The sequence below is a fragment of the Podarcis gaigeae genome, assembly GCF_964106915.1.
Source record: "Podarcis gaigeae genome assembly, chromosome: 7".
NCBI lineage: Eukaryota > Metazoa > Chordata > Lepidosauria > Squamata > Lacertidae > Podarcis > Podarcis gaigeae.
The window spans coordinates 10,367,167-10,393,214 of record NC_139683.1 but is presented as its reverse complement, the minus strand read 5'-3'; the positions used below and the strand labels follow the sequence as shown (position 1 = coordinate 10,393,214).

The 26,048-nt window shown below is 47.0% G+C and overlaps 1 protein-coding gene and 1 long non-coding RNA gene across 7 annotated transcripts in view; one reads left to right on the top strand and one right to left on the bottom strand.

Annotated features, from left to right (window-relative positions):
* The window catches only part of LOC310849341, a 462,163-nt gene that overhangs the window by 175,541 nt on the left and 260,574 nt on the right, over window positions 1–26,048 (top strand). The window lies entirely within an intron of this gene.
* Window positions 1–26,048, bottom strand: part of ST3GAL1 (ST3 beta-galactoside alpha-2,3-sialyltransferase 1) — a 112,085-nt gene that overhangs the window by 6,181 nt on the left and 79,856 nt on the right. For 5 of the 6 annotated variants that reach the window (XM_083749350.1, XM_083749351.1, XM_083749352.1 and 2 more), the window contains 5 exons: window positions 17,572–18,471; window positions 14,205–14,401; window positions 10,460–10,639; window positions 4,352–4,397; window positions 1,305–1,424 (listed from right to left, as the gene is read on the bottom strand). In XM_083749350.1, the coding sequence (XP_083605476.1) occupies window positions 1,305–1,424; window positions 4,352–4,397; window positions 10,460–10,639; window positions 14,205–14,401; window positions 17,572–17,886 (858 nt within the window). In that variant the 5' untranslated portion in view covers window positions 17,887–18,471. Of the gene's footprint in view, window positions 1–991; window positions 1,054–1,088; window positions 1,425–4,351; window positions 4,398–10,459; window positions 10,640–14,204; window positions 14,402–17,571; window positions 18,472–26,048 lie in introns of those variants that run through there. The other variant, XM_083749355.1, reaches the window with a different exon arrangement.

The window sequence follows — 26,048 nt, the reverse complement described above, 5'->3', positions numbered from 1 at the left end:
CCTTCCCCAAGCAGAGAAGGAGCCCATCTGTAGAGGTTGAGCTTTCCAACATATCTCCAATCTCCCTGCCACATGATAGGAATTGTGTGTGGGGGAGAAGAATGAATGAATCGGGTTTAAGTCATATATAGTAGTACCTCGGGTTATAGACACTTCAGGTTACAGACTCTGCTAACCCAGAAATAGTACCTCGGGTTAAGAACTTTGCTTCAGGATGAGAACAGAAATCGTGTGGCGGCAGCAAGAGGCCCCATTAGCTAAAGTGATACCTCAGGTTCAGAACAGTTTCAGGTTAAGAACGGACCTCCAGAACGAATTAAGTTCTTAACCCGAGATGCCACTGTACCTGAACAAGTTAAAGGACCCCCGGATGGTTAGGTCCGGTCAAAGGCAACTATGGGGTTGCGGCGCTCATCTTGCTTTCAAGCTGAGGGAGCCGGCGTTTGCCCACAGACAGCTTTCTGGGTCATGTGGCCAGCATGACTAAACTGCTTCTGGTGCAACGGGACACCTTGATGGAAACCAGAGCACATGGAAACGCCATTTACCTTCCTGCCACAGCAGTACTTATTTATCTATGTGCACTGGCGTACTTTTGAACTGCTAGGTTGGCAGGAGCTGGGACAGAGCAATGGCAGCTCACCCCGAAGGGATTCGAACCGCTGATCGGCAAGCCCAAGAGGCTCAGTGGTTTACACCACAGCGCCACCTGCGTCTCTGTGTACCTGAATAACCCAGAACTGACACTCAGCATCTATTTTTACCCTGTTGTGAGGAACAGGTCTGCTCCAATAGTTTACTATTTGGAAAAATGCGGTCCCTCCTCTCTCTCATTTTCTTTTCCATGCCAAAGGAGGAATTTCAAAGCCTCTTCTTTTGATTTAAAAGTTCCTTGTGACCTCTGAATCCGGCAACTGTGGTTTGTTTAAATGAACTGTGTGAGCCTTGTTCACTCCCATCTGTTCTGTGAGGAGGAAGCTAGAAGCTTTCATTTTTGCTCGGTTACCTGAACTTGGTTACATCTGAACTTGGAGAATTAGCCCATATTCACACCTCACTGAAGATGTGAATTATGTGCATATTCACACCTCATTGAGGATGTGAATTATGTGCAGAATAAAGTGGCACTTTTACTTCTAATGAATTGGAAGCGGTGGTTCTATGATGTCTGCAATGCTCACAAGCACTCCAGGGATCTGTGCTTGGTTTAGAAAGTGGAAGCTTTCGTTCTCCCTCTTGAGCGGGCATAGTGGCAAACCACAGTTTCCCGTGATGTCTACACCGAGCCCTAGCATTGCACGTACCTCATCGCAGATGTGAAGAGCAAATATAACTGACAGGAAGCCTGTTGAGGGGTATCTCCCATGATGATGCAGCCAGTTATCATAAACGTATTTTATGAAGAAGGGGTGATAAATCAGGATCTGCAAAGAATGAATCAACAGGCCTTGTTAGTTTGATTGCACATACAACACTGAGGCAAGAAAGGTCGCTAAGACGAGATATGAAATTGGACAAGGTTAGAAGTCGCTGAATTCAAGTGCAAAATTGCAGTAAAATTGGGGTTTCAAAATCAGAATTTGTGTATTTATTCACCTGCCTTATCATGTAAAAACCAGGATGGGTCAGAACATTTAGAACATGAGTGGCCCCCGTGGTCCTCCAAATGCTATTGGACTCAGCCTCCAACTCCTATCAGCCCCAGGCAATACAGTGGTACCTCGGGTTACAGACGCTTCAGGTTACAGACTCTGCTAACCCAGAAATAGTACCCCGGGATAAGAACTTTGCTTCAGGATGAGAACAGAAATCATGTTCTGGCAGTGCGGTGGCAGCAGGAGGCCCCATTAGCTAAAGTGGTACTTTAGGTTAAGAAGAGTTTCAGGTTAAGAACGGACCTCCGGAACAAATTAAGTACTTAACCCAAGGTACCACTGTAAACCAGAGCTTTCCAAACTTGGGGGACACACTTTTTAGACACACATCATTTTGCGACACAGTAATTCAGTTTTACTAGCAAACCGGAGGTTCAACTGACCCCATTCCAGGAGCGTTCGTACGACACACCTACACACTGCAGCCGACACATTGACGTGTCGCAACACACAGTTTGGAAAGCTCTGCAATAAACGAACAGTTCAAGGAAATGCTTCATGTGCAGTTCCCATCCCCACCAGTAAGTGGAGTTGCAGCCACGCCACTGAACTGCTAGCTTGGTTCCTGCTTCTTCTTATGGTTACAGGGTGGGAAATATGAACAGCATCACTTTGCAAGTCCCCCTTGGAACTTTGGCTCCTCCCCCCTGACATGATATGGGGTTTGTTGTAAGGATGGAGGGATCTGTAATTTTTTCTTCTGTCCCCCGCCCCTTTACATGTGTTCATTCATAAATCAATTTCACCACATTTCTACAGTCACCTGAGAGATAAAAAAACAACACCCTGTACAAAAATCCTCCTATATAATGCGTATTGTTAAATGTTTCATTGCAAAGTAGGTACTGGGGCTGTGGCTCAGTAGTATGGCATCTGCTTTGTTTGAAGAATGCCTCGAATTCAATTCTCAGCATCCCTTGGTAGAGCAGGGAATGTCCCCTTTTAAGAAAACAAAAACCAAAAACACGGAGAGCAGCTGCCAGTCAGTGTAGACAATACTGAGCTATATGGGCCAATAGTCTCGACTCAGTATAAGGCAACTAAACATGCTTCAGTGGTACTTCAGGTTACATATGCTTCAGGTTACAAACACTTCAGGTTACAGTCAAAACAAAATAAAAAAATTCCTTCCAGTAGCACCTTAAAGACCAACTAAGTTAGTTCTAGGTATGAGCTTTCGTGTGCATGAACACTTCTTCAGATACACTGAAACAGAAGTCACCAGACCCTTCTATTTCAGTTTCAGTGTATCTGAAGAAGTGTGCATGAACACGAAAGCTCATACCTAGAACTAACTTAGTTGGTCTTTAAGGTGCTACTGGAAGGAATTTTTTTATTTTGTTTTGACTATGGCAGACCAACACGGCTACCTATCTGTAACTTCAGGTTACAGACGCTTCAGGTTACAGACTCCGCTAACCCAGAAATAGTACCTTGGGTTAAGAACTCTGCTTCAGGATGAGAACAGAAATCTCGCGGTGGCGGCACGGCAGCAGGTTAAGAACAAACCTCCAAAATGAATTAAGTTCTTAACTCAAGGTACCACTGTATTGCAAAATATGTATTTTATCTCAATGTACAGACCCCTGGTAATGGACTTGACTGGCCGGCTAAACCAGGCAAGTGTAACTGATGGGTCTCAAACCCTCAGTGAGTTAGGGACTTCCCCTGCATGTGAAGATAGGCTTCAGTGGATACAGAGGACGAGACCAATAGTGTGCTAACGCAGCAGTGTGAACTTTGCCCCTGAAGGTGCACTCCATTGCCTCTCAAGACAGATGGATGCCAGCGACACACTTCCAGATCAACTTTATCCTAAAACACACATTTCCTGTGTGCTTTTGGGTACAAGATACCTAAAAGATTGTCTGACCCCTTGTACACCCTACTGATCACTGCAGATACCACCTGTTCCCATCTTCCTTCTGTTGTTGAAATTGGACCTTTGGTGGGATGGCATCTGTCCTGTGGAATTTCTTCCCGCTGCATATCAGATAAGCACCACTGCTGTTGAAAAGCTTCCTCTTTTAACAAGCCATTAAACCGGGGCTTTTAATCCCACTTTGTAACCATATTGGATTTGAAATAGTTTTGATATAAGAAATTATTCTATATAAGTTTTCTACTGCTGATACTTTTATTGCTCAGTTGTTTCAAGCTGTTTCCCAGGAAGTGATGCATAAATGGAACTAACTTTGTGTGTTGTGTTGTGTTGTGTTGTGTTGTGTGTGTGTTACAATTTAGAATATTCATTTAAACAACCTTAAAATATCAATGACTTCCCTTCCTCTCCTTCCATGGTTCATTCTGCATAACATAAATCCCTCCATTTTTTATATAAACCAAACCCTTCAGCATTCCATTATTGCATCCATCAAAACTTATTTATACTGCTGAATTTATCTTAATGCTGCCAATGTTTTCAAGTGTACACAAAATGGAACTAACTTTGTAAGCGAGAACTGCAAATCTTAGAGAAGTTCCATCTATGGTTAGCCAGCTGAACAGCTCAGTTGGTAGAGCACAAGACTCTTAATCTCACGGTTGTGGGTTCGAGTCCTACGCTGGGCAAAAATTCCTGCATTGAAGGGCCGGTCTTTTCTGATTCTACAATTCTACGGTAAGAAGGATCATCTGAATGTAGCCCATGCTTATGTACGGAAGAACTTTGTGGCCAGATCAGAGCAATAACTCACCTTGCCTTTGTTGACTTTGATTTTGCGTGGCACTGGAATATATGTGCTGTCAAAGAAAATATATATGTGAGTCAGTAAAAACAAGTTACACCCTGTGCGACATGCAGTAATTTTTTTTAAAAAAGTAAAACATCCACCCTTACTTCTAAATCCAAAGTCTTGGCATATATGTCATTTATGAATGAGACACTAAATTAAAATGCCGAGGTTGTAGGTTTGCAAAATATAGGGAGGAATTCAGATCACTATTCTGTCACAGTGCATTTCTGCTTGGAAGATGGAGCAAACTCCCATTAGGGCCTGTTGAATTTGTCAACTTTCAAATTCCAAAAAATGAGGGGATGCTAAAAAGTGTGACTTGGGAATTCGAAAGGTATTTTGGTTCAATTAATATGATTAATATGATTTAGTTTGGCCTGGTAAGTAAAATGTGTGTAAAATGGCATAGAAATCATTAAAAATGATTGCCGAGTACCTGTAGTTACATTATATATCAATAATATATTTATTTATTATTATTATTTAGCATTACCTGACATTTTCAGAAGGCAAAATTAAAATTCTTTGGTTTTCCTAAAGCAGTGCTTCTTCATCAAACATAGACTTACCAAGCTAAATGTTGACCAGTCACAATAATAATAGAGGATTTGAATTCCTCGTACTAAAAAACACACATATTTTTAAGACTCCTCACTGAATAAATTCGCAAAAGTTAAGTTTAATTCCCTAAAATGGCACACCCTTACTCCCCCATGTGCTGTCCTGGGGTTCTCTTGACCCCTCGCCCCAGCAGAGCTGATCTGGGGCACATGGGTGCAGGACATATGAAAAAGCCCCACTTGTGCTAGCAGGACTTCTGCTAGCACAGCTGTTTTATTTCCCTCCAGCCCATAGTCAATTTGCCAAAAGTTAAACACAGAAAGGGCATTAAACCTTAGGCGAGCAAAGACTGGCAGCTCCATGTCTCTCCACAAGCCCTGTTCCTGAATGGCTAAGCTACTGTGATGTCATGGAATGTTCACTCCCTCCCTCTACTCCTCACAGCTGTCAGTCAACAGAATGCCCTCCCTTTCCCCAACCAATGTTCTGTCTGTCCTGCCTCCATGGCAGAACACTCAGGTTTGCCGTGGATCAAGGAAGAGGTTCTTTCATCCTCAGAAAAAGTCAATAGCTGCTGTGAAACCCACTTTTTTAAAAAAAACACACACACACATATCTTTTTTTTTTACAGAAAAGAATTCCCTGCCATATATGTGGCATTCTGGTTTAGATGAAGCCGTTGCTAAAATCCATTTCTTTACCAAAGGGAGACTAATCCATTCCCTTAAACTCGGCTAATAAGAACAGAGGCTTTTGTCAATTCCCAAATAAAACCCTGGAACGTGAAACCTTTGATGAACGCTTCGGTTTGTGTTTATCCTGTCCAGGAAGTTTGCTTTGATTCTGTTAAACTGTAAGCTGCCTAAATTTCTTTAGCCTTTGCTCCATCGCATTACATGGAAACATTCATGTTGCCTTGATTCCTGCTGTTTGCTTTTCATGGACAGCGAGATCAAAGGAAGGAACCCTGACCCCTTCTCCTCCACCCCCCCCCCCCAAATAAATAAGGCACAATAGAGAGGGGAGAAAATAGAGGAAGTGCCACGCAGCACATTGCATCTCAGTATGGAAAACCACAACTTTGCATATCTGTTTCTATTTAACGATTTTCCTCTCTCATTTCCTAGTTCTGTTTAGCAAAAAGAGGCACCGTTATTATGATGAAATCTGTGTGTATTGAGAGAGAACATCTACATTGCAAGAGGGATCTGGTGTGTTATTCTTATCCTGGCTAGTAGGCTATGGACGGCTTACTAATGGTACATGTGAACAGGATCTAGGGGTCTTGGTGGACCACATGTTTAACATGAGTCAACAGTGTGATGCAGCAGCAAAAAAGGTGAATGCTATTCTAGGGTGTATCAACAGAAATCTAGCGTCCAGATCAAGGGAAAGGATAAAGTAAAGGTAAAGGGACCCCTGACCATTAGGTCCAGTCATAACCGACTTTGGAGTTGCAGCGCTCATTTTGCTTTACTGGCCGAGGGAGCCGGTGTACAGCCTCCGGGTCATGTGGCCAGCATGACTAAGCCGCTTCTGGCAAACCAGAGCAGCACATGGAAACATCGTTTACCTTCCCGCCGGAGCGTTACCTATTGATCTACTTGCATTTTGACGTGCTTTCGAACTGCTAGGTTGGCAGGAGCAGGGACCGAGCAACGGGAGCTCACCCCATCGCGGGGATTCGAACCACCGACATTCTGATCGGCAAGTCCTAGGCTCTGTGGTTTAACCCACAGCGCCACCAACATCCCTGGTAGGGAAAGGATAGTCCCACTCTATTCTTCCTTGGTCACACCACACCTGCAGTACTGTGTCCAGTTCTGGGTGCCACAATTTAAGAAGGATGTTGACAAGCTGGAACGTGTGCAGAGGAGGGCGACCAAGATGATCAAGGGTCTGGAAACCAAGCCTTATGAGGAACGGTTGAAGGAGCTGTGTATGTTCAGCCTCGAAAAGAGGAGACTGAGAGGAGATATGATTTCTTGTTGTTGTTTAGTCATTTAGTCGTGTCCAACTCTTTGTGACCCCATGGACCAGAGCACGCCAGGCACTCCTGTCTTCCACTGCCTCCCGCAGTTTGGTCAGGCTCATGTTAGTGGAGATATGATAGCCATCTTCAAATATCTCAAGGGCTGTTATGTGGAAGATGGAGCAAGCTTGTTTTCTCCTGCTCTGGAGGGTAAGTCCTGAACCAATGGATTGAAGTTTCAGTTTCAATGGAATGAGATTCTAAACATCAGGAAGACCTTTTTATGACAGCAATAACTGTTTGATAGTGGAACGGTCTCCCTCGGGAGGTTGTGGACTCTCCTTCCTTGGAGGTTTTAAAGCAGAGCTTGGGTGGCCATCTGTCATGGATGCTTTAGCTGAGATTCGGACGCTGAACCTGAGGGATCCCAGCCTGCACAGGATTCCCCGCCTCCAGAACCAGCTGAGCTGGGGCTGGGGCATGAGCCTGAAAGGTTCTCACCTGTGCTGGATCCTCAGGTGCAGGCCCCAGCTGAGTCTGCTCTAGCTCCTGAGGGGATGGAGGACCCATTGCCTGCAGGTGCACCACTCTCAGCCCCATCAGAGGAAGCTGAGGTTGCCTCTGGGTCCAGTAACCCTCCAACCTTTCCTGGGCTGCAGAGGCTCAGGGCAGAGAGGTGGAGGAAACTAAGTTCCCGCAGGAGGAGTGCTCTCCTCCAGGCCAGGAGAGGTGAGTCACCAGAGGATCGGGGCCGCCCTAATGCCTTGGGGCAGATAAAAGCCAGTCAGCCCCAGGTTGCAGGAGGAACTTTGTAGGTTGCCAGTTCCTACCTGAACCCTGTCCTGTGTTCCTGACCTCACCTGACTCCCTGCCCTGCACCCAGCTGCAGCTTTTATGGACTGCCTCCATATCGCACCTTTGACCTCGGACTGGACTCGGACCTCGCCTCTCGGTTAACCCACATGACCAGCACAATTAGCTTTTTTCGCTGTTGCATTTCTAGGCTGCATTTCTGGTCCTGATTGCTGGTTTCCCACAGGCATCTGGCTGGCCAGAACAAGATGCTGGACAATATGGGACATTGGCTCTCCTTATGTTCAGTGGGACAGGTCTCCAATCCCCACTCACGTATGACGCCCCCTGGGTGACCTTGGGCCAGTCACTGCCTCGCAGGGTTGTTGTGGGGATTAAATGGGATGGGGGGAGGATCACACAGTATGCCAACGTTGAGTTCTTTGGAGAAAAAGGTGAGATATAAATGCAGTAAATAAAAATAAATGTTCTTACTGCCAACAACAATGGCTGGATGAGGCCAAAGGCTTGTCCAATTCCGCATTCATTCTGTTCTCCCAACAGCCAGCCAGGTTCCTATGGGGTCATGACCGCTTGCTTCCCCCATATATTGTTGGTCTCAGTTGAGGCTCAAAATTGAGCTGCGCCTACTTTGGCTCTCTATGGCCCATTGCAGGGGGAAAGTGCTCTCACTTCATAAAAAAAGTCCCTGTCCATTAGTCACAAGCCCATCTTCTTCCTGCTTGCCAGAGGCCTGCTCTCTACATTGTGTGCTCCTCGTGTTTTTAATTTCCTGGCTGGAACTCGGTGGGCTGCCGTGGCTTATAATAATAACAACCATCATCTAGAAACTAACTTCAGGAACCTGCCTGATCTGATCGGCGGCAACTTCCAGATGCAATAAATGGAACAGGAAGGAGGCACGTAAGAATAAATATCAGGTGGGTTAGGAGGGCAAGATTGAACACCTTCTAATAGCCTGCATTTGCCAACAAAGGTCCGTATAGTAAAAGCTATGGTTTTCCCAGTAGTGATGTATGGAAGTGAGAGCTGGACCATAAAGGAGGTTACTTTAGGCTGGATCGACAGAAGTCTGGTGTTCAGATCAATGGAAGTAATGGTCTCACTCTTATTCTGCCTTGGTCAGACCACACCTGGAGTCCTGTGTCCAGTTCTTGGCACCACAATTTAGGATGCTGAGAAGCTGGAATGTGTGCAGAGGAGGGCAACCAAGAGGATCAGTACTATTGCCGCAGTTGTTGCATATAAAAACAATTTAACATCTTGCCTATTAATGTCCTGACCTATAATACCAAGTAAAAATGCTTCTGGGTTTTTTTAAAAAAAATGTATAATGGACTATGTATAATGTATTAAAGAACTATGCAGAATTGGACAAAATGACAGGAAGGATTCGAAACCTGCGGGACCAGAGATTTACAGAAGATTAGAAGAAGTCTATGAATTATTTGAAGAGCAACTGTAATCAACAAATTACGCTAGTAGGACTACAAGAAGTTTTATAAGGAGAAATATACAAAGTGTTACAAAGTAGGAAAAGATAGAGATATTGGCTATGAGTTTGAAATGTACAGTGGTACCTCGGGTTACTTATGCTTCAGGTTACATACACTTCAGGTTACAGACACCGCTAACCCAGAAATAGTGCCTCGGGTTAAGAACTTTACTTCAGGATGAGAACAGAAATCGTGCTCCGGTGACAAGGCAGCAGCGGGAGGCCCCATTAGCTAAAGTGGTGCTTCAGGTTAAGAACAGTTTCAGGCTAAGAACGGACCTCTGGAACGAATTAAGTACGTAACCAGAGGTACCACTGTAATAGGGAAAATAAGAAATGCATACTAAGAGATTAGATTGGAAAATTTTCAGACAGGATTGATGGAAGTCTAAAAAAATGAATAAGATGTAAAAGTATGCTTAATTACTGTTGAAAATGATATGTTAAATATATATATATATATATATATGCTTTCGTAGATTTTCACGGGTACAGGAATGCAGGTTTTGGTGTCCTCGGGTGTCTTCCCGTGTAAAAAACTTTTACACGGGAAGACACCCGAGGACACCAAAACCTGCATATATATATATATATATATATATATATATATATATATACACACACACACACATATATGCCTGGAAACCAAACCTCAGGAGACTGAGAGGAGATACAATAGCCATCTTCAAATATGTCAAGGGCTGTCGCATGAAGGATGAAGCAAGCTTGTTTTCTCATGCTCTGGAGGGTAGGACTCGAACCAATGGCTTCAAGTGACAAGAAAGGGGATTCTGACTAAACATCAGGAAGAACTTTCTGAAAGTAAGAGCTGCTCGACAGTGAAATGGACTCCCTCAGTTGATGGGCTTTCCTTGGAGGTGTGTAAGTAGAGGTTGGACGGCCATCTGTCATGGATGCGTTAGTTGAGATTCCTGCATTGCACAGGGTTAGACTAGAGTTCTTGCTTCCCTCTACAGTTCTATGATTCTACTATTCTGTGAGATCATATGAAGAGATCTGCTGGATCAAGTTGTGGGCTCACTATTACGTCCCTTGATCTAGATACTATACTTCTGTTGGTGCAGCCTAGAACAGCATTTGCTTTTTTTGCTGCTGCATCGCACTGTTGACCCAACGTGAGTGGTCCACAAAGACTCCTAGATCTCGTCCAACAGAACTCGCCCAACTTCTCATTGCCTCCTAGAACAGAGAAGACACGGCCACTTACTGGTTGATGGTCCCTGTGGTGAGAGCGCTGATGACCCAGCGAAGGTCCAGGGTCTTGAACGGGATGACTATCATGCTGACGTTCTCGCCCAGTTCCTTGTAGCTCTCAGGGTAGACAAAGTGGTGGGTCGTCTTGCTGCCGACATCAGACTCATAGCCGGCTGTGGGGGCTTTGTTCATTCTGTGTGGTCCAAGAGAAAAGGGGTGAGGGGAAAAGCAGGCAACGCCAGAAGGAGGTACATGGGGCAGGTAGGCATCATCTTGCCACAGGTGGCAACGGCCGCTATTGATGGGCGCATTTGCAGGCTGGAGAAACTCTCCCCTTCCCACCTCGTAAGTCTCACGGCCAGTCCCTGCACCCTGAATGGACTTCAGAAAATTCTTCTGTTGGCTAAGGAAGGGTTCCTCTCAAGCACAGAAGTGCAATTGGTTCGACAGCTGCAACCATTCCTGGATTGGGAAAGACTGACCATGGTAGTTCATGCATTGGCTAGATTACTGCAATGTGCCCTTTGTGGGGCTTCCCTTGTGCTTGACCAGGAAGCTGAGGTTAGTGTAAAACGCTGAAACACAGTTACTGACAGGAGCGAAACCTTGTCAGTATAGAACACTTGCCCAGAGATCTGTGCTGGTTCCTGATCTGCTCCCAGGTCAAGTTCAAGGTGTTACTGTTAGTATATAAAGCCATTAACAACCTGGGACCAGTTTACCTGCAAGATGTTGTGAACTGCCCTGAATCCTGTATACAGTATACAAAAATTACAGTATACGGCATATAGGGCAGTATACAAAATTAATTAATTAATAATACCACCCCACTCGACTGCTTCAATCTGCGGAACTGGGACTGTTAAAGGCTTCATATAACACCTGTTCTATATTTATGAGAAATCAGTCTTTTAGTGTGGCAGAACCAACACTTTGGAACTCCCTGCCTATTGACACCAGGCAGAGAAACCTTTGCTGTATTCAATTTTGGTGCCTGCTAAAAACATTTTCCCTTTAGTCGAGCCTAACCAGACCTGGAGAAGGTTGAAGTATGTTTTAATCTGTTTTTAGTTTCTTGCCAATTTTATTTTTTTGAACGTTTTAAAGAGCTGGTACAGTGGTACCTCGGGTTAAGTACTTAATTCATTCCAGAGGTCCGTTCTTAACCTGAACTGTTCTTATCCTGAAGCACCACTTTAGCTAATGGGGCCTCCTGCTGCCGCCACACCGCCGGAGAGTGATTTCTGTTCTCATCCTGAAGCAAAGTTCTTAACCTGAAGCACTATTTCTGGGTTAGCAGAGTCTGTAACCTGAAGCGTATGTAACCTGAAGCGTATGTAACCTGAGGTACCACTGTATTAGCTTTGTCAACCCCATGCCCTTTGAGGTGCTTTTTTCCCTTCTCTTTACGGTTAAGCAGCATTTAAATTGTATGAAACAATTGTATGTAAATAACTAAATTCAGCAGGGGGAGGAGAGGGGCCTCGTGGGTGCCAGAAACACCCTTGCGGCTACGCTAACAGGCACAATTTGGCAAGCCAAACCATCTTGTACGCAAAGGAGAAAGGCCACAGAAATAGAGCCCCCCACTCTTTTGGAAAACAGAGGGTCCCAGATTTGATCTCTGGCATCTCCAAGTACTATACAGCTGGAAAGGATTCTTGTGTGAGATCCTGGACAGCTGCTGCCAGTGCTGTCAATACTGGGCTGGGTGGCCCAGCGGCCTGACGCCATGTAAGGCAGCTTCTCCTGGTCCTGAGCCCGATATGGGTGTCTGTGCATTAGGTAAAGGTAAAGGGACCCCTGACCATTAGGTCCAGTCGTGACCGACTCTGGGGTTGTGGCGCTCATCTCGCTTTATTGGCCGAGGGAGTCGGCGTACAGCTTCCAGGTCATGTGGCCAGCATGACTAAGCCACTTCTGGCGAACCAGAGCAGCACACGGAAACGCCGTTTACCTTCCCGCCGGAGCGGTACCTATTTATCTACTTGCACTTTGACGTGCTTTCGAAATGCTAGGTTGGCAGAAGGGAATGAGCAACAGGAGCTCACCCCGTCGCGGGGATTCAAACCGCCGACCTTCTGATCGGCAAGTCCTAGGCTCAGTGGTTTAGACCACAGCAGCGCCCGCGTCCATTAATGCCACCTAAATAACATGCTGGTAAGAAAGCCATGATGCCCACAAGTGGCTGGACCATGTTCGTGGTTAACACGACCTTTCATCCTCTATAAAATGTTTGCCAGTTCTTGTGGTTAGGGTGTGTGCGTGTATTTAACTAAACTATTCCCTGGATCATCCAGAACTCTGCCATAAAGAGTTCACTCAAGGTTGCTTGGATTCGGGAAAAGGCTATGGCACCCTGAGGCCTCTGAACACGAGCAGAGCTGCTAAAAGAGGGTGCTCCCTACAGGTGAACAGGCAGACGGGCAGTAATGCAATGAAAAACCTCCCCATACAGTCTGCCTGTTTACTTCAACTTAAACCGCCCTGGGTTTTATTTTATTTGTTTGTTTAAAGGTCAGCATATTGAAAGCAAATATCTATCTATCTATCTATCTATCTATCTATCTATCTATCTATCTATCTATCTATCTATCATCTATCATCTTCTATCTATCTCTCAGAATATTTATTTAATTTAAGTGGAACAACCAAAGCATTCCCAAGAGGCAGAGTGAAAGACCTGGCAAGAGCTAGAATCAATTATTGTACAGAAATATAGTAAAACCACAGATAGTCTAAGCCAAAGCCTAGGGCTTGCTGATCAGAAGGTCGGCAGTTTGAATCCCCATGATGGGGTGAGCTCCCGTTGCTCGGTCCCTGCTCCTGCCAACCTAGCAGTTCGAAAGCACGTTAAAGTGCAAGTAGATAAATAGGTACTGCTCCGGCGGGAAGGTAAACGGCATTTCCGTGCGCTGCTCTGGTTTGCCAGAAGCGGCTTAGTCATGCTGGCTACATGACCTGGAAGCTGTACGCCGGCTCCCTCGGCCAGTAAAGTAAGATGAGCGCCACAACCTCAGAGTTGTCCACGACTGGACCTAATGGTCAGGGGTCCCTTTACCTTTTATAGTAAGCTGCCTTGTGCATATTCAGACCAAGGTCAGTATTGTCTGCACTGAGCAGCAGCTGCTGTTCAGTATTTCAGACTGGTCTCTCTCTCCCCACCAGCCAGTTGTGTAGCTTTTTTGAAGGGGGTACAGGGGGCACAGCTTCCGTCACTGGGCTCCGTTGGAAACGGCTTCTCCATGCGGACCAGGAAGCGACCTCTCCGGACAACGGAATGACTTTCCTTTTTTTATCTTGGTGGCTGCAATCTCCTGGGTGATGTGGATGCCGTGAGGCAGTTGAATGTGCACCCATATTTTGTCCGTTTCAAACGTCCCTCCATGTGGCTCTGGCAACCCATGCTACACCACTGCTCCCAGCCTTACATGGAGATGCTGGGGACTGAAGCTGTGGCGTACTGCACAAAAACCAGGTGTTCTACTGCTGAGCTGCAGCCTTTTTCTATGGAGTCAGTTCCCCCATTTGGTTGCAAATATCGAATTATCAAGTGAGGGGGAGGTGTATGTGAATCAGGAGTCTGCAGCAGCAATGGGCTGAAAATTGGTAAATGGGATCTTTGGTGAGGCTCAGCTCCAGACGTCACCTATTTAAGCCTCCCCGTGAAGACAATGGCTTCTTTCTTTTCTTTTCGTTACTTTCAGTGGCAGAGAGCGGTCAGGCTAAGATCGCTAAGCCTTGCAACAGGGACTCACCTGAACACAAAGTCATGGTTGTCGATCTCCTGGCCGTACTGCGACTGCTTGAGGTTACCCGAGTTCCCCACCACGGCACACCGCCTGCATCGCGAACCACTTCTCTCCAGGAGCTGGTCCGCGTCTCCAGGGATGAGCTCAAACAGCTCCTGGATGGTCTCATTTAAACCCTTGGGGTTCTTTTCCCCTTGCAGCTTCTGTAAAGAAGAACACACAAGTCACTGCGCGGCTTTCGGAGGGGCTGTGGAAAAAGGATTCCAGGCATAATTCAAAGTGTTGGTGCTGACCCCTAAATGGCCTCAGTCCAGTATATCCAAAGGAGCATCTCCACCCCCATCATTCAGTCTGGACTGAGGTCCAGCTCCAAGGGCCTTCTGGCAGTTCCCTCCTTGCAAGAAGTGAGGTTACAGGGAAACAGGCAGAGGGCCTTCTTGGTAGTGGCACCCACCCTGTGGAACACCCTCCCATAAGATGTCTAAGAAATAAACAACTACCTGACTTTTAGAAGACATCTGAAGGCAGCCCAGTTTAGGAAAGCTTTTTATGTTGATGTTTTATGTGTTTAATATTTTGTTGGTAGCTGCCCAGAGTGGCTGCAGTATGGTCGCAGTATAAGTAATAAATTGTTGCTGTTGTTGTTTGTTGCTGTTACAGCAGCGTCCTGGCTTAGGAATCAATAGGCTGGAGCAGGTTAGGTGACACAAGAGGCATTCAAACGTGGTAGATATCACATTCGTTTCCTTGATTAAAGCTCTTGGAGAAACCGCCTTCTTGAGCGTCAGACCCACTAATGGTCTCAATCTGCTGAGCCTGTCTTCACATGCAGGGGAAATCCTTAATTCACCGAGGGTTTGAGACCCATCAGCTACCCTCAAGTGGTTTAGCCAGTCAGTCAAAGCCATTCCCAGGGTGTGGCCGCTGTTGCATGCTGACTGCTTCTAAGAGCCACAGGTGAGATCGGAGTGCAGGCTGGGGACCAAAGGTGAACAAACTACCCCAGAAGGAGCATGGTGTGTCCCCCACCAGGGGAAATAAAGATCCCTGCATTCCCATGCACCCTATTTTATCCTCCTAACAACGCTTTGAGGTAGGTTAGACTCAGAGGCCCAAGGTCAGCCGGTGAGCTTCGTGGCAGAATGGGGATTCAAACCCCGGTCTCCCAGGTCCTAGTCCGACACTCTAACCTCTACACCACATTGGTATCCCTACCCAGACTTGCAATTTCCATAATATGGTGCTTTTATTTCCTTACGGGCAAATGTGAACATCTATTCTGCAGCTGTTTCCTACCCCCGCCCAAACCCAATTATAATGTGAAGTAAGAAATGAGCCAGCTGGTGGGACCACAGGCAACAGAAATGATATTGATTTTGGGGAGGATTGGCAGGTGCCTCCCGCCCCGCTGTCAGCACAGATTTAACGGGCCTCTCAGATATCGGGAAAGCCACCCACGACAGAAATTTCTGATGGACAGCTTGCCACAGAAACCAGATACCATGCAGAACAAACCATTTCTCAGATTGGTCACTAAAGCTGCCTCCAGGCTGTCAGTAATTTGCAGGAGGGATCCAAGAGCATGCCGGAAATTTAGGTTTGTGCAACTGCAGTGTTCTTACAAAAGGCAACTTCTTTGCAGATTTGTTGAGAGCCAGTGGTGGTTTGGTGGTTAGAGTGTTGGACTAGGACTTGGGAGAGATCAGGGTTCGAATCCCCACCTGAGCCAGGAAGCTCGCTGGTTGACCTTGAGCCAGACACTCACTCTCAAGACTACCTTGCAGAGTTGCTCTGAGGATAATATGGGGGAAAGGGACAGCCATGCAAGTCACTTTTGAGTTCTTTGGAGAAACGGGTGAGATAGAAATGTAACAAGCAAACAAAATGATAGTTACAAAAATGGCTGGGAAACACATTGAGGGGATGAATGAATAACACAAATGTTCAATGCCTATTGTTGACCACAACTGTGGCCCTCCAGATGCTTGCAAAGATCTATTGGGCCCGGCCCTGATGGCCAATGCTCAGGGATGATGATAATAATAATAATAGTAATAATAATAAACAGGGCTGCCTTCAGATGTCTTCTAAAAATCTGGTAGTTGTTTTTCTCTTTGACATCTGATGGGAGGATGTTCCACAGGGCGGGTGCCACTACCGAGAAGGCCTCTGCCTGGTTCCCTGTAACTTGGCTTCTCGCAGCGAGGGAACCGCCAGAAGGCCCTCGGCACTGGACCTCAGTGTCCAGGCAGAACGATGGAGGTGGAGATGCTTCTTCAGGTATACTGGACCGAAGCCGTTTAGGGCTTTAAAGATCAGCACCAATAATTTGAATTGTGCTCAGAAACGTACTGGGAGCCTCCAGCCAGAGAACCCTCTAGGGAAGCCTCACCAGTGGAAGACTCTGACTACATATCAGGAAAAACTTTCTGGCAGTAAAAGCTGTTTGACAGTGGAATGGTCTCCCTCAGGAGGTGGTGGACTTTCCTTCCTTGGAGATTTTAAAGCAGAGGTTTGTTTGGCTATATGTCAGGGATACTTTAGCTGAGATTCCTGCATTGAAGGGTCGGACTAGATGCAGCTCTCAGATCCTTTGATTCAATTTGCCAATAGCTGGGAATTTTGAATGAAACTCTTCCTACGATTTTATGATCCTTACAAATTTGGCCACGCAAGGCTCCAACCAACCAAGGTGCACAACAATGCACCTACGAGGGTAAAGGAAAATGCACCACGTTTGTGAAAAACAACACCAAAAGATTTACATCGCATTAGGGGGAAATTGCTTGAAAAGGTGTTTCGTCTTGGTCAAAAGTGCATACAGAAATGTGCCTGTTTCTGGAGAATCCTGCACTAAAATGCTGGTGGTTCACGCATAGGTAAAGGTACCCCTGACCATTAGGTCCAGTCGCGGACGACTCTGGGGGTGTGGTGCTCATCTTGTTCTATAGGCCGAGGAAGCTGGCGTTTGTCCGCAGACAGCTTCCAGGTCATGTGGCCAGCATGACTAAGCCGCTTCTGGCGAACCAGAGCAGCGCACAGAAAACTGTTTACCTTCCTGCCGGAGTGGTACCTATTTATCTACTTGCACTTGACATGCTTTCGAACTGCTAGGTAGGCAGGGGCAAGGACCGAGCAACGGGAGCTCACCCCATCACAGGGATTTGAACCACGACCTTCTGATCGGCAAGCCCTAGGCTCAGTGGTTTAGACCACAGCACCGCCCGCATCCCTCTTGGTTCACACATACACACAAATTAAAAATGGCTAGGGAAAATTTGGATGACTGAAGGCTGGGGGGGAAAAAACAACACAAGAAAGTGGGGAGACCCCAAGACAAACAGGTCTCTCTCCTCCCCAGCTAGCTACTCACCAGCCACCACTTGTAGCTGTCTTCGGGCATGAAGGCATTCTGTGTGGTCAGGAAGGGTTGCATAGTTTGGTTGAACCTGTCGTCGAACCAGAGCGAGACCCCCTCTTCAGAAATGCACGTGCGGCAGCTGCAAGGCCTCCGGGAATATTTCATCAGTCTCCGAAACTGCTCCGAAAACTGGTAGACGAGCTGTTTGGGGTCCCAGGCGACCATGACCGTGTTGTGGCTGTAGTTCAGCAAGAACGACGTGATGGTGATGACAAACAATAAGGCAAGAGTAAACATCTTGAAGCCCCTCTTCCTGATAGCCAGCATCTTGACCCGCCGCCTCCTCCTTAGCCCGGCTGCTCGAGTGAAACGCCAGTGGCTGAGGCAAGCAAAAGCGGAGGTTTCCTTCCAGGGCTCTGTTTAGGCTGCAAACAGTAGCTTAATTGCCTTTATTGTCCAAAAGGAACAGCCCACATTACTATGTCCTGGAGCGACTGAAACAGGACTGAATCCCTGATCATCTTTTATCTCCTTTTATGAGAAAAATAAAAGGCTCCATCCACCTTCACAACTCTTTCTTCCTTCAGCTCTCCTCCAGCAGCTGCTAATTCCTCCAAAGGTTTAATGAAAGCAAACAACTGCAATTTTCTGTTTCTTTTTTTGCCACCCCGGCAGTTTGAGGGAGGAAATTATTAACAATGTCAAGGAACACTCCCCCACCCACCTCTTTGCTGTGTGGGAAGAGAGACCTTAAATGAAAAAAAGGCTTTAAGTAAGGGCGAAAAAATCACTTTTCCTCTGGAAATTATTTCATTAGGGCCGCTGATTAGCTCATTCAAAGGTTGTCGTTCCAGGCAGCTGGCAGTCAAAAGCCTCGTCCACGTTACGATGCTGAAACTCCTTTTTTTCTACCTGGAAAACACAAGAGAGAAGGAGAAACTTCAACAGTGAGTTTCAGGGATCTTTCCATTTAATGGGAGGGCGTGGGTTTCATTTCCCAACCCCCCCCACAGCTTCAAATCAATGGAAATTAAACGTTTCTGCTGCTCCCAACATGGGATTCATGTGTTGAGAAATTTCCAAAGAGGCCTTTTCAACATAATAAAGCCTACGCTCTCTTGGAGGCTGAGCCACCGGTCGGCTGGGTTTTCTGCAACATATTCAGGATATAATCTGTGTTTTTGAAATTATAGTTTGCCTGCATTTCGTGAAATCTACCCGTTACATTAAGGCACAATTGGTAGCACTTACCAACAGAAGAGTATTCATAACAAGCAGAAGTGGAACTCTGGAATAAATGGAGGGGAGCAGCCACAGCAAGGCTCCCGCACGAAAACAGATGGACGTACAAGGCTGTAGTTTGTTCATCTAGCTCAGGCTGTGCTGTCTACTGGGGTAGCTCAGTAGGTAGAGCATGATAATGTCAGGGTTGTGTGTTTGAACCCCACATTCCGCAAAAGATTCCTGCATCGCAGGGGGTTGAATTATGTGGCCGAGGCCTCATCAGATGCTTTGCAATTTGCAGCAAGGGCCATGGCAGCAGATGTAGGAGTGCGCAGGCAGCTCTGGTTTAAACAGTGGCAGTCAGAAGCCAAAGCCAAGACCAGCCTGGCCATCGAGCCCTTCAAGGGGGGGCAAGCTGTTTCAGGAGGGCCTGGAAGATGCACTGGTAGAGACCAGGGACAAAAAGAAGGCACTGCAATGCGCTCTACGTGAGGCTACCTTTGAAGGTGACCCAGAAACTACAACTAATCCAGAATGCGGCAGCTAGACTGGTGACTGGGAGCGGCTGCCAAGACCATATAACACCAGTCCTACATCGGCTCCCAGTACATTTCTGAGCACAATTCAAAGTGTTGGTGCTGACCTTTAAAGCCCTAAACGGCCTCGGTCCAGTATACCTGAAGGAGCATCTCCACCTGCATTGTTCTGTCCGGACACTGAGGTCCAGCTCCGAGGGCCTTCTGGCAGTTCCCTCACTGTGAGAAGCCAAGTTACAGGGAACCAGGCAGAGGGCCTTCTCAGTAGTGGCACACGCTTTGTGGAACGCCCTCCCACCAGATGTCAAAGAGAAGAACAACTACCAGACTTTTAGAAGACATCTGAAGGCAGCCCTGTTTAGGGACGCTTTTAATGTTTAACAGACTACTGTATTTTAACACTTTGTTGGAAGCCGCCCAGAGTGGCTGGGGAAACCCAGCCAGATGGGCGGGGTATAAATAATGATGATGATAATAATAATAATAATAATAATAATAATAATAATAATAATAATAATAATTAGAGAGAAAGGAAAACTATTCTTCCTTTTGTCCCTACAGAGGATCATCCAATGCTAGAGACCCCAAGAAACACCACATGCTCACGACTTTGGATGAAAGTGTGGACCAGTGGGGCGCAGCAAGTCCAATCCTGCTTCTCCCCCAATTCACAACTTCACTCATATTCTATGACCAAGACTGGTGCCTAAAGCTATTCCCAGGCAGCACTGTTGGAAACCATGCAACTTTCCATTTCTCCAATTTCCTTAGTAACTCTCAGACATACTGGAAAGAGCTTGATTTAATCCAGGTGTGCAAAGAGCTTTCTCTTCCCCCTCCCCATCCCTTTTAAATGGCTCTCGCAAGACAAATCACCACTGGGCTTGAGCCTAAATTTGAAGAATGTGGCTGCGAAAGGAATTTCACCAGGCCAAGCCAAATAACATCTGGAAGATGTGGGAAGGCCACTCCTCTGAGTCTGTGTGTCACTGTGTTTCATGAGAGAGGACCAGAGATGGCCACAGTCCATAACTCACAGGTGCACAGCCTGTTCTGCCTGCCCAATCCCACCCCACCCTGGTCCTGCGCATACCTAGCCAAGGAAGGCAAACAGCAGACAGTTAATTCTTTATTGACAAAAGCACACACTTAACAGCAGCTCCTAAGGTATACCAGATGCACACACACAGAATCACAGAATTGTAGACAGAGTTGGAAGGGACCGCGAGGCTCATCTAGTCCAACCTCCTGAAATGCAAGAATCTTTTTGCCCAAAGTGGGGCTTTAACCCAAGACTCTCATGCTCTAGCAACTGAGCTATCCAGGGTTTCTGGCATCTACATGGCTGCTTTCCAGTTTCATGCCCAGCACAGCCATCAAGAAATCTGTGGGACCACACACTCCTAGGCTTATGTACAGTGGTACCTTAGGTGGTGCTGTGGTCTAAACCACAGAAGCTAGGGCTTGCCGATCGGAAGGTCGGCGGTTCGAATCCCCGCGACGGGCTGAGCTCCCATTGCTCGGTCCCTGCTCCTTCCAACCTAGCAGTTCGAAAGCACATCAAAGTGCAAGTAGATAAATAGGTACCACTCTGGCGGGAAGGTAAACGGTGTTTCCGTGTGCTGCTCTGGTTTGCCAGAAGCGGCTTAGTCATGCTGGCCACATGACCCAGAAGCTGTACGCCGGCTCCCTCGGCCAATAAAGCGAGATGAGCGCCACAACCCCAGAGTCGGTTACCACTGGACCTAATGGCCCTTTACCTTTACCTTGGGTTACGGATGCTTCAGGTTACAGACTCCGCCAACCCAGAAATTGTACCTCGGGTTAAGAACTTTGCTTCAGGATGAGAACAGAAATCATGCGGAGGCAGCAGGAGGCCCCTTTAGCTAAAGTGGGGCTTCATGTTAAGAACAGTTTCAGGTTAAGAACAGACCTCTGGAACGAATTAAGTTCTTAACCCGAGGTACCACTGTACACTCATCTGATGGAGTATGAATATACCACCTGAGACTTCTCCTGCATGGAAGCTGCCCCTCCTGGTTCTGGGAGACAGTGAGGCTGGGGATGACGAGGGTTTGACTGGCCTGCCCCTTGCCTGCACAGCTTCTTCCTCTGCTTCCGATCCTTTCTGTGCCCTCATGTCCATCTCTGACTGCTCCGACCTCTGATTTGCGTGTGGCACAAAACCCCATAAATTGCCGCCCCCCTCTCCTCTGTCACACACTCGCCAGAGCCCTGCCAGTCTTTCTCTCCCCTCCCCACACTTTTCTTGTTACTCCACACAGAGCTGAAACCTGCACAACTGGGTTTGGCTCAGAATTCCCCGGAATCTATTCAGCCGGGTAAAGAAAGGGCTTCTAAAACAAGAATGTCAGCCCTTGACATTTGCTCAGGTGAAACACAGGCGCTGCCGATTGCTCTCCCACGGAAAAGGAGGGAGACGGCTGCCTGCAGGGCTTCTTCCTGGGAAAGCTCTGAAAAATGCAAGTTTGACTGTCGTAAGCAAACATTCCGTTGCACTCGAGTGTGACCAAGAAGCAAAACTCGAGGGCAGGGCTACGCAGGTTAAAACTGGTAGAACTGTGCAGCCCAGCCTAGGGTTGGTTCTTAATAGCTGTGATAACTGAGGACCACCAGGGGAGAAGTAGCAATTTGAAACACCTCTCCAATGGCATTCCTGATTGCATCTTCTTTGCTTAACTTTCTCCCACAGAAGTGAATAAGGCCGTATCTCAAGTAACCTGCTCCTGAGCTGCAGAAGGCCTTATGTATTAGTACCGTAACCTTGAACTTGGCCCAGTCGCAGATTGGCTGCCGGCGCAAATCCCACTAACAAGGTGTTGCATGCCGGCGGTATTTTGCGCCCACAAACCGCCTAAGAGATTACGTATCATGAGACCTGTCTAAACTTAACTTCCTTACATGAAGGCTATTGTTGCATGTATTGTGACTTGGTGAGTCACGAGCATGTGATTTCAACTCAAGAGAGTATTTTAAAACAGGCAAATTAATTGCTCTTGCCTTTAAGCTGCATTCTCTGCTATGTTCCTTTCTTCGCCACCAAAGGCTGGCAAACAGGCTTTGCTTGCTTATTTGGGATGACAGCCCCTCACTGCCTTGTCCCTTGAATCAAACTTTGCGTGTGTGCGCGCACACACGCACACATACACACACACAGAGAGAGACTTTCTTTGCATGAAAAAAAAAATTCCTTCCAGTAGCACCTTAAAGACCAACTAAGTCAGTTCTTGGTATGAGCTTTCGTGTGCATGCACACTTCTTCAGATATCTGAAGAAGTGTGGTATCTGAAGAAGTGTGCATGCACACGAAAGCTCATACCAAGAACTGACTTAGTTGGTCTTTAAGGTGCTACTGGAAGGAATTTTTTTTTGTTTTGACTATGGCAGACCAACACGGCTACCTATGGTATCTGAAGAAGTGTGCATGCACACGAAAGCTCATACCAAGAACTGACTTAATTGGTCTTTAAGGTGCTACTGGAAGGATTTTTTTTTGTTTTGACTATGGCAGACCAACATGGCTACCTATCTGTAACTTTCTTTGCATGCTTATCCCCAAAGTTTTGTGGAACATTCTGATATCAGATGAGGCCAGCACTGAGGAAACGGATGAGGCCAGCACTGAGGAAACAGCAAAACAAGGGGGGAAAGCAGCTTCCTCTTGCGCCTGCCTAAATTCCACATGCAATGCTGTCAGCTGCTGCATTGGTTGGATGGGCATAAATGCTTTACCTGAGATTCCTGCATTGCAGGGGGTTAGACTAGATGATCCTCAGGGTCCCTTCCAACTCTATAATTCTAAGGAATATGAGCATTCCCCAACCTGGCACACGGCAGGTATTTGGGACTACAACTCCCATTAACTCCAGGCAACATAGCCGTGCATTTAGAGTGCATTGGGTTGGCCTAGAGTGGCATGGTGCATCTGTGCCAAATTTGCCATGGTCTATGACTGGACGCAAGGGACGCAGGTGGCGCTGTGGGTTAAAGCCTCAGCGCCTAGGACTTGCCGATCGAAAGGTCGGCGGTTCGAATCCCTGCGGCGGGGTGCGCTCCCGCTGCTCGGTCCCAGCGCCTGCCAACCTAGCAGTTCGAAAGCACCTCTGGGTGCAAGTAGATAAATAGGGACCGCTTACCAGCGGGAAGGTAAACGGCGTTTCCGTGTGCGGCTCTGGCTCGCCAGAGCAGCGATGTCACGCTGGCCACGTGACCCGGAAGTGTCTCCGGACAGCGCTGGCCCCTGGCCTCTTAAGTGAGATGGGCGCACAACCCCAGAGTCTGTCAAGACTGGCCCGTACGGGCAGGGGTACCTTTACCTTTACCTTTATGATTGGACGCAGGTGGCGCTGTGGGTTAAACCACAGAGCCTAGGACTAGGCTGATCAGAAGGTCAGCGGTTCGAGTCCCTGCGACGGGGTGAGCTCCCGTTGCTCGGTCCCAGCTCCTGCCCACCTAGCAGTTCGAAAGCACGTCAAAGTACAAGTAGATAAATAGGTACCGCTCCGGTGGGGAGGTAAACGGCATTTCCGTGCGCTGCTCTGGTTCGCCAGAAATGGCTTAGTCATGCTGGCCACATGACCCGGAAGCTGTACGCCGGCTCCCTCGGCCAGTGAAGCGAGATGAGCACTGCAACCCCAGAGTCACCCACAACTGGACCTAATGGTCAGGGGTCCCTTTACCTTTACCTATGATTGACACTGGGAGATTGGTCCAGTGCAAGACAAAAGGTCAGCTCCAACTGACCCACAACTAGCATGCTCAGACCTTTGTGTGCAGCAAGATGTACAGGGTGTACATATTAAGGGATGCAACATGCCCAAACCCTGGTCTCTGAGGCATGTTCTAACACTGCCCTGCGCCTGCCCAGCATTTGAGTAAGAACCAGCCCACGGCATAAAGCAAGGCAATGCAGCATTATTAATAGCTAAAGCAGGCATGTTGTGGGCAAATGTAACAGGGCAGTGCTGCCAACAAGCCTGGCTGTGAGCTGTCGCTCCAAAGGCTCAAAAAAATAAATAAATACAGGACATCAGCTAATGCTGAATGGCAGTCCTGCAAGAAGATCAGATGTGATATCCTCTGCTTCTTTGGGTTGTGTTTTAGACAAGCTTTGGGATTTGACCAGGAGACTCCATAGACTGAAGATCGGGACAATATTTCTTAAGAATGTATTAATGCTGGTTCCCTTGTCTGGGCCAGTTGTGCAAAAGCTTTTTGCATGAAGGTCTCTGCCCCCTCCAGCAAACTAAAAACATGCCATCTCACCCATCAATTCATTCTTAAGACAGCTAAATTATAATTCTTTTGCATACTACAAAAATGTTTTTAGAGGCATCTTTTGGGAACACAGAGGAAGTTTCCACACTGGAACTTAGGGCCACCCAATGAAGTGGAAGGTCTGAAGCAGTGTTAGAACCTCAGATATATAAGCTAGGCACCAAATACCGGTAGCTCCTTAAACCAAGGTTACAGTTGCCAAAACAAGAATGCCTAGTTACAATTTAGGGGTTGTTGTTGTTGTTGTTGTTTAGTCGTTTCCGACTCTTCGTGACCCCCTGGACCAGAGCACGCCAAGCACTCCTGTCTTCCACTGCCTCCCGCAGTTTGGTCAGACTCATGTTTGTAGCTTCGAGAACACTGTCCAACCATCTCGTCCTCCTCTGTCGTCCCCTTCTCCTTGTGCCCTCAATCTTTCCCAACATCAGGGTATTTTCCAGGGAGTCTTCTCTTCTCATGAGGTGGCCAAAGTATTGGAGCCTCAGCTTCAGGATCTGTCCTTCCAGTGAGCACTCAGGGCTGATTTCCTTAAGAATGGAGAGGTTTGATCTTCTTGCAGTCCATGGGACTCTCAAGAGTCTCCTCCAGCACCATAATTCAAAAGCATCAATTCTTCGGCGATCAGCCTACTTTATGGTCCAGCTCTCACTTCCATACATCACTACTGGGAAAATCATAGCTTTGACTATAGGAACATAGAAAGCTGAAGATACAGAGTTGGAACATGAGTCCATCTAGGCCAGTATTGTCGGCATTGACTGGCAACAGCTCTCTGGGGTTCTGGGCAGGTTTCTCTTCCAGCTCTAGTGAAGAGGCCAGGCAGGTTTTTGCATGCAAGGCATCTGTCATTCAGCTACAGACCTTCTGCACTGTATGGATCATGCAGCAGCCAAGTAACTCCTAATAATAATAATAATAATAATAATAATAATAATAATAATAATTTGTACCCCACCCATCTGACTGGGTTGCCCAGCCACTCTGGGCAGGTCCATGCCCAGATGGGATGCCCTACGAATGAGCACTCAGGGATGATTTCCTTCAGAATGGAGAGGTTTGATCTTCTTGCAGTCCATGGGACTCTCAAGCGTTTCCTCCAGCACCAGAATTCAAAAGCATCCATTCTTCGGCAATCAGCCTTCTTTATGGTCCAGCTCTCACTTCCATACATCACTACTGGGAAAACCATAGCTTTTACTATACGGACCTTTGTTGGCAAGGTGATGTCTCTGCTTTTTAAGATGCTGTCTAGGTTTGTCATTGCTTTTCTCCCAAGAAGCAGGCTACTTTTAATTTCGTGGCTGCTGTCACCATCTGCAGTGATCATGGAGCCCAAGAAAGTAAAATCTCTCACTGCCTCCATTTCTTCCCCTTCTATTTGCCAGGAGGTGACAGGCCCAGTGCCCATGATCTTCGTTTTTTTGGTGACAT